Source organism: Capsicum annuum, unplaced genomic scaffold (genome assembly GCF_002878395.1).
Source record: "Capsicum annuum cultivar UCD-10X-F1 unplaced genomic scaffold, UCD10Xv1.1 ctg1934, whole genome shotgun sequence".
NCBI classification, from domain to species: domain Eukaryota; kingdom Viridiplantae; phylum Streptophyta; class Magnoliopsida; order Solanales; family Solanaceae; genus Capsicum; species Capsicum annuum.
Window position 1 is genome coordinate 434,450 of NW_025825179.1, and position 9,203 is coordinate 443,652.

At 34.0% G+C, this 9,203-nt stretch overlaps 1 protein-coding gene across 1 annotated transcript; it reads right to left on the reverse strand.

Annotated features, from left to right (window-relative positions):
• Positions 1–937: 937 nt before the first annotated feature.
• LOC107841904 (small ubiquitin-related modifier 2) lies at positions 938–6,866 on the reverse strand. Its single transcript, XM_016685758.2, has 3 exons — positions 6,610–6,866; positions 1,378–1,527; positions 938–1,227 (listed from the first exon to the last, which is right to left on the reverse strand). The coding sequence occupies exons 1-3, from the start codon at positions 6,691–6,693 to the stop codon at positions 1,162–1,164; spliced, it is 300 nt and encodes a 99-aa protein (XP_016541244.2). The 5' UTR covers positions 6,694–6,866; the 3' UTR covers positions 938–1,161.
• Between the last annotated feature and the right edge of the window lie 2,337 nt (positions 6,867–9,203).

Here is a 9,203-nt window from a genome sequence, read left to right on the forward strand (position 1 = left end):
AAAAATGAGAAGAAAAAATAAAAATATAGCTTGAGAAAAAGGAAAAAAAATAAGAAAAATGTGAAAAGATAAACACAAAGAATTAAAGAAAAATAAAAGCTGAGACTAATGAATCTAAGAGAGAGGGAGAGAGATAAAAAATAAGTAATGTTTGAGAAAAAAATTTTAAAAAATTTAAAAAATAAAAATTAAGACAAATGAATTAACAAGAAAATAAAACATAAAATTCAAGGAAAAACAAAAAGAGAAAGAAGAAATAAAAATAGAAGTTGAAACAAAAACATGAGCATAAAAAATATAAAAATATCTGAAGTGTAAAAGAATAAAAATGTACCTGTACTATGAAAAAAAAAATGAATGTCAGTCATTAAAGAGTTTTCTTAAAGAAAACATGTAATTTTCTATGCTCTCTTTACTGCAGGATACTCGCTTAAATGTCATCTTTCTATGTAATTTTCAAATTTTAAGATAATTAATTGGTTGTCTCACTTCCTCAAATGTTATTCTAACTCATGGGCCAGTTAATTTTCACCTAAACAGGGGTCTTTTTGGTACAATGTATTAGGATAAATAATACATGTAACTATAATACTATATACTCTTTTCACCTATTGTTTGGTAGAAATTTTCAGTCTATATAACTATATATTTGTTCGACACCCTATTTGGTATTATCGATTGTATGACTAATATATCCCTCCTCTACCCAGCAAGATCAGAACTCGCACAACATGCACATAACTCATACATCACATGTTGCTCTTTTACCACTTCACTAAAGCATTGGGAGTTGATTCTAAAGCAAACCAGATTAAGATGGAATCCATACACAGGTGTTGAACCACAGATGATGGACCAAACCGCGATCACACACCAGGTGTACGCAAGCAGGATCCGTGGAGCTTTTTCTTGTCACTAAGCATTTGCAAGAAACCAACACTATGAATTCATGTCAGCTTCACAAAACTAAAAGGCGAAGCAAGTAATGACTTTCATGTCAAGTTACATTAGTTACTAAATTCAACACAAAGCAAACAAACATTATCCTGTTCATTACACTCCACAGGTTCTAAAATTGCACAACCAGCATTTCACCTAGTTCCATACCATCTTGAAACACATAAAAGTCTTAAAGTCCACTGAAACGGAAGAAAAGAAAACTCAAAGAGTTGTGCCTCCGGTTTGATGCAGCATTGCATCAATTTCATCACCATCTTCCATCTCCAGCTGCAAAAGGGAGGATAATTGTAAGGACAAGAGAAATTAATCACTATGTCTAAGCACAACATAAATCCTCTTCACAGGCTTTTTCCTGTTATTCTTTTATTCTTTGCTTGTTAATATTCATGTGTATGCATTTGAGAGAGAGAGAGAGACTTCATCTGGAGTCTGTTCTGCTCTAAGACGACGGCCATCAAACAAGAAGGCAATTGCATTGAAATTTACAGACTTTCGGTCACAATAAGCATTCATCAACTTCTTGAGCTGAGTGCTTCGTTTGATCCTAAAGAAAACTTCATTCCCGTCCTGCAACCAAAAAACCAGTCAAATACATAGTTCTCCTTTTCAATTATACATGCAGAAGGCCATTTTCCAGAAAATTTACTTAGCAGCCCATCATCCTAATAACAGTAAGGGAAAGGAAGGAAATCAAAGATACGACAAAGAAAGAAAAAGGTCCACTACTAATTGTTTCAACTTTCATCAACTACGTATTCAATTCACAACTGCGTAAGATACAGTGTTTTAAAGCCAGACTGTAATGTGTATAGCCAAAAAGAAACATTGTATAGACTAGCAATAGAAAGTAAATTTCAAAGCTCAAGAAGTAGGTACTGCCCAGGTTACTGTCATATCATGAAGAAAAAAGCCCACATGTAAATCACTATTAGTAATTACAATTCCCTATCACCAAATCCACATATTCAAATGATCACTCCCAATTGAAGCTTCTTTTTACTTTTTTATTCTTTTTAGTTTTTTTAAACCATATCATAAAATCAAAGAAATTCAGTAATGGTATTTAGTTCATTGTAAACTAGCATTCACAGCTCTAATGAAGCTAGACTAATTTCCAATAGGTCAAGCAAAACGATTTAGGAAATACGTGGTGACGATTATCTGCATGGGCTATGAGTAGAAACAAACAAAACACAGAACAATTACTAGACTAGACATAACATAGAACAATAAGTAATCTGAGAAGAGTCAAATAAACAGTAAGAGATTCAGTTCTTTCTTTTTTCCCCTTCCAAGTTTCTAATTTCTTTTCTTTTTTATATTTGTTATGTTCAGGCCTGCTTGCCCGCACCTTGCCTAATTCCACGAGTTTGTACAGCTATTGGGTAACTACTTCCATCAAGGCTTGGACATATGGGAGGAAATCACCTAAGGTTTCTTGCTTCCGCTACGTCCAAATTTCTAATTTCAACTTGAATCAAGGTAATTTCATGTTATTTAAATGGGTGTTTAAATTTTATAACCAATGTATCCACACAAGTCAAAGAATAAAAGTAATATGATACAATCCAAGGAAAACCACACCACAATAGTTACCTATTAAGGTAGGAGAGTCCAAGGCTATATAAGTCTCACGTCAGCTCCCCATTAAACTAGTCGGACTAAGGGCTCATTTGTTTGCACTTAATGGAGGTCTGAATCTGAATGGTTCATACTTCAGAACATTAAGTGCATTTTTTTTATTAAGATTTCAACTCTTAATAAGTTTGAATAGGTCTTAATCATTCAGATCTAGAATCAAGTCTTAATAGGTCTGAAGAAGAATTTTAGTGTTGCATAATATTCACTATCACTCTATTAATAATCATCAATCACCACGCCTAACCACCTCTGCCACCACCACCATTGTCAACCACTAACCACCTCCACCATCGCAACCACTATCGACAACAAATATCGCTACCAACTACTATTGTCAACTGCTACCACACCTACTACCTCTATTACTCTACTTATATTTATCGCCACCACCGTCGTCAACAGTACCACCATCATCAACCATTACTGGCTAAGCCCTAATATCGACCAACTCATCTATTGCAATTAGCACCACCGCTAACTACCACTAACATCACAACCTCTACATATTCTTTGGCCGCCACCACCATTGTCACTAGTAACGCCACCTCTACTATCACTTCAACCACTACCATCGCTATAATTTATCTCTACTATCAACCATGTCCACTACCACAACTAACATCTCCAACTAGCACCAACACATTGTCAAACTATCATGCATTCTTTTTTCAGCCATCACAATCAACACCACCAACTACTAACATCAAGCAACGTCACATCACAACCACCACCACCACTATCAACCGTCACCATCATAACAGTCACTACAATACCAACCATCAAAACTATCATCACCAATATTACTAATCACTAACATCAATTATTGTCACTGTAACCATCATTATAAATCATCTCCACTATCACTAACAAACATAAATATTTTTTTCAATCAAATAATAATTTTGTTGTATTAAATTATATACTTTTCTGATATATAATTAGTTTTTAATTTGAATTGTATTTTTTATTTTATTATATACACAAATAAATTTTTTTTGTACATTCAGATGTTGAAAAACAAACAGTCTTAGTCATTCATTTTTCAGATCCAGAGACAACATCTTAATCATTCAGATTCAGACCTTTGAATCATAAAAAAAACAATGCAGCCTAAACCCCTACCAACAGTAGGATCGTTACAAACCACCCTCTGTATCCATCAACCTCGACAACTGCACACTAGACCACTTGTTCACTTCTAGCCCCAAGCCAACAATCCAATATCAACATTACCATGAACACGAAAGTTGATGGGTAGCTCTAATACCAGTGATACAACCTTGAGAGAATGGAAAACCATACCTCAAAAGTAAGCTATTGAGATGAGAAAATCTTAAGGCAATACAAGCTCTATATCTGCTCCCTATTAAACCAATGTGAGACTAAATTCTCATACCTTAATAGCAGGATCATTGTATCATTAAAACCTTAAGAAGTCGTTTGGAATATGGACTAATTATCCTTGAATTACAGTACACACTCCTGGACTAATTTATTCTATCGAGAATATGGACAAAAATAATTTCATGTTTAGATGAGATAAGGTAGAGATATCCTATGGCTAAGTTTGGGATAAAATTTATATTTATAGCGTATTTAATTTACACTCTCAACCAAACCTTGTACAAATTTTATTCTAGGTTTAATGCTAAATCCTACCCAATCTTATCCCGCAAACCAAACCACACCTTAATAGTTGAGATGCAGGACTGCGTTCTCTAGAACTTAGAGAATATACTGGATATGTTGCTGTTGTTGTTGTTGTTGTATCAATTTTGAGATATGCCGCCTTATCTCGCATACCAAACGACCCCTAACATTGTAAAGAAGCTAATCAATTGAATATACATCTATTCCACTTTATTTGAATCTGAAATCTTTCAAAATTGAAAGGATTCATATGATTATTCTTTTACGCTACTCTGTACAGCCTACTCTAACACTAATTTTTTACTATCGACAAAAGCCTAATGAAATCATACGCGATGGAAAAAGAAATCCTAATAGCATTTGATTAACTGTATAAATTTATTCATTACGTTATGTCGTCAACCAAATATAGTACAAATTTATCTCATGCTTAATCCTACAATATCCCACTTCATCCCACAGAACCAGATAACCCCTCAATCCAAATAGCTAGTCAGGTCGATTATATAAATCTATTTTGAATTGAAATTTCACATAACCCTAATCAAATCATGTGCCACTAGAAGGGAAAAAACTAATTGTGTTTGGTTGACGATGATTAATTTATACCATCAACCAAATACAGTATTAAATTTTATCTCATACTTAATTCTGAGGTACCCCACCTCATCCCTCAAAATCAAACGACCCCTTAACCCAAATAGCTAGTTGAATCTATTATATACATCTACTTTGACTGAATTTTCACATAACCCTAGTAAAATAATATGCCAATAGAAGGAAAAAAACCCTAATTGTCTTTGGTTGACGATGATCAATTATACTACAATAATAACATACCCTATATATCCCCAACAAGAAGGGCCCGAGGAGGGTAAAGTGCACCCAATCCATACCACTACCTCAGACAAAGTAGAGAGGCACACCGTCAACCAAATACAGTATAAATTTTATCTCATACTTAATCTTGATATATCACGTCTTATCCCGCATACCAAATGACCCCATCAACCCAAATAGCTAGACAAGTCAATTATATACATCTATTTTGACCCAAAATTTTACAAAATTCTAATAAAATCATACACCGATAGAAAAAAAAACCATAATTGTGTTTGATTGACGATGATTTATTTATACCAATAACCAAATATAGTATAAATTTTACCCCATACTTAATCATGAAACATCACACCCACCTCATCCCACAAAACTAAAAGACCCCTCAACCAAAATAGCTAGTCCGGTTGATTATATACACCTATTTTGACCCAAAATTTCACATAATCCTAATAAAATCATACACTAATAGAAGAAGAAAAAACACATTATTTTTTTTGGCGATAATTAATTTATACCGTCAATCAAATACAGTAAAAATTTTATCTCATACTTATATAATCTTGAAATACCCCACTTCATCCACAAAACCAAACGACCTCATCAACCCAATTAGCTAGTCCGGTCGATTATATACATTACTTTGATCTAAAATTTTACAAAACCCTAATAAAATCATACATCGATAGGAAAAAAAACTAATTGTGTTTGGTTGGTGATGATTAATTTACACCGTCAATCAAATACAATATAAATTTTTATCTCATACCTAATACTGAGATATCCCACCTCATCCCGCAAAACCAAACAATCCCTCAACCCAAATAGCTAGTTGTCTCTATTTACATTATTTGACCCAAAGTTTTACAAAACCAAATAAAATCATAAACCGATAGGAAAAAAACCATAATTGTGTTTAGTCGATGATGATTAATTAACACTGCCAACCAAATACAATATAAATTTCATCTCATACTTAATCTTGAGATATCCCACCTCATCCCGCAAACCAAACGACCCATCAACCAAAATAGCTAGTCGGGTTGATTATATACATCTATTTTGACCCAAAATTATTCCAAAACCTTAATAAAATCATACATCGATAGGGAAAACCCTAATTGAGTTGAATTGATGATGATTAATTTATACCGCTTAACACTTAATTTTAAGGTATCTCATCTTACATTGCATACCAAAAGACCTCATCAATCCAAATAGCTAGTCGGGGAGATTATATAAATCTATTTTGATCCAAATTTTACAAAACCCTAATAAATCATACAACAATTGGAAAAAATACTAATTTTGTTTGATTGGCAATGATTAATTATATAGTTTTATACTTAATCTTGAGATATCTCATCTTATCCTACGTACCAAATGACCCTTTTAACCTAAATAGCTAGTTGGGTCGATTATATACATCTATTTTGACCCTAAATTTTGAAAAGCTTAAAATAAAATCATACAATGACCGAAAGAAAAAGGAAACCCAAATTAAATGATAATAATAACCTGAGTTTTGACTTTGAGATTTATATGACCAGATTGATCGCTAGTCAGCTTGCTGTCTTCCTCCCTGGTTGCTGCTTTAGACATCTTTTTCCCTTTTTTTTTCTTCTTCTCTGTCAATAGTGTATTTGTGGTTCGATTTTATCTTTATATATAGGGTGGGAAATGGTTGGGTAGGGCGGGCCGTTGAGCGGATTAAAATGGGCTGAATGTTTCATAAAAAGTTAATGGTGTTAAAATAGGCTGAATATTATAGGGATCATTGAAACTAAAAAGGTTTAAAAAGAGAAAGATATCTTCTTCTTAATGAACTAAAAGGAAAAATAGTCAAAAAAAATTAAAGTTGATGAATAATTTCCTTTTAGAGATAACAATTTCTTTTTAAAACAAGATATCCATAAATAAGCCCTCATAAATGAACTTTTAATCGAGATGATTAGGTTTTACATTTGATTTAAAAATTCCATAGAGAACGAAGATGTGAGAGGTAGGCTATGAATGATTTTAGGCAAGGCAGAGGTAGGCTCAAGAAATATAAAAGAGGGGTGATCAGGCATAGCATGGAGCGATTACAGCTTATGGAGTACATGACCCTTGATTCAAAGGTGTAGAGAATGTAAATTAGGGTAGAGGGATAATGGGTAGGAGTGAGTTCATAATAGTAGGGAGAAGTGCTTTGTTTGTATCTGTATCTATAGTTTCTTGTTCATAGTGTTCTGGTGATGTTTCCGATCTCAAATAGCCAGTTTATAGTATTACTCTATCGATGTCTTTTTATTTTATTATCCAGCAGTGTGTTACCCCATTTTATTATTTGTATTTATATTTATATTTTTTATTTGTTAAACTATTTGTTATATGTCTCAATTTTAGAGTTGGTAACACTACTATTAGCCCCATGTTCTTACTCCTCATGAGAAAGAAGTGAGGATGGTCTATCATAATCTAACTTTTTCTAATGATGCTCTATACTTAATGAGTCAGGTCCATGAAGTGAATGTTACCATTGATGAGCAAGTGTCGGTTGAGGTATTGAGTATCCCCACTCAAGGGACTAGGTCCTTAAAAGATAAATGTGGTCTAAGAAGTTCCTGAAGCATATTGGCAAATCGGACGATTTAAATAGCAAGTCAGTCACAAAGAAGTCCCTTAAGGGGGAATTTCAACTTTTATTTAAGTTGGTTAACAAGGCTCTCTTTTAGTGTTCTGAAAAAAGCACTACTGTGACCAAATCTGACATGTTCCTAATGGAATACCTCACCAAATTCAAGTATATAAACTTGTTTGCTATCATGATAGAGCATATGTACAAAGTGATGATAACAACAGACAGCAAGCATGGTCTGGCTTAAAGGTTTCTGTTGAACAGAGTGTTTGCCTATTTCGATATGGATTATAGCCCTATAAAGGAAGGATCCATTAAGTAAATATTTATCTTGTCTACCTTGGAAGACAATGAGTACATCCCATGTAGAAGTGGAGTAAAGTCTACGTCGGTGGTGGTAGATCTGATTGAGGTTTAAACTAGGTTGACTAGTGAGCTAGAGGAGATGACCGTTCACTTGGTGCAAAAGGATGCAGAACTTGCTACGCTAAAAATAGCTCACTTGAAGAGGCAAGAGCAGGGACTAGGTGGAAGTGAGAGTCCACAAGCTGGGAATGAAATGCTAAGGTCCAAGATTCAGAATTTGGAAGCCAAAGTTAAGGACTTGACTCAACAAATCTTGAAGAACCATTCCGCTGAAAATTAATGAATGAATCTCCTTCTTCACTAATTTTCTGGTCCTCCTTTTGATCCTTCTGCTTGGTATCTATCCAACCTGGTCCCGGCCATGTCCTGCAGTCTTAAGCCCCTTCTTTTAAGCCCCATATATTTATTGTTATCATGGCGTTTACCTTGTACTTGGTTTTTGATGCTCTTGTTCTAGACATTGTACGATATTGGTTTTTATGATAAATGAATATTTTGCGTGTTGATGCTATCATCTTTCTCTTTTCATATGATTTTACTTATTCATGTTAGTGTAATATCAATGACCAGGAGTTAACATGTGTGCTTATCTTTTGTGTGGTTTATAGTTTTACCTCTCTAATGATGTTAAAAAATGGGAGATAAGATATATGTATGTGTAAGTAGTTTAGGGACCAGGTTCTTATCGATCAGCGGATGGAAAAAAGTGCTTTATCTTTGTTTTATCTTTGTTTAGCAGGTATTAGTGACAGGGGGAAGAGACTTGTAGTGGATCTTGTGATCAGATGAGTATGGGTTTGTTAGCATCAAAAAGGGGGAAATTGTTAAGTTTCTAGTATTGATGATTAACAAACCAACCTTAGGACCTGGTTCATGTAGAGTTATGCACAACCTTCTGATGATAAAAATTGCAACCACTCAGGGACCAAGTTTATCTGGACTATGCCTTTCTGCACTAAGTCAGCAGTCTAGTTGGAAATAGTACCGGGTGACAGAAATTTGGTAGGAAAGCTGCAATACCTTTTTTCTTCAGCCAATCAAATGAATCCTAGGTTTTATTTTCTCATATATATGCAACATGTTACAACAAGAAAACCTAAGCTTCCATATGCAAAGAACATCAAAT

Bases quoted from the DNA above. Each gene is read 5' to 3' on its own strand.
- LOC107841904 (XM_016685758.2), bottom strand. From the start codon at position 6,693: ATGTCTAAAGCAGCAACCAGGGAGGAAGACAGCAAGCTGACTAGCGAT. The intron at 1,528-6,609 runs GTTATTATTATC...TTTTGGTTGCAG, and splicing joins ATCTCAAAGTCAAAACTCAG to GACGGGAATGAAGTTTTCTT. The intron at 1,228-1,377 runs GTCTCTCTCTCT...TCCCTTTTGCAG, and splicing joins CAGAACAGACTCCAGATGAA to CTGGAGATGGAAGATGGTGA.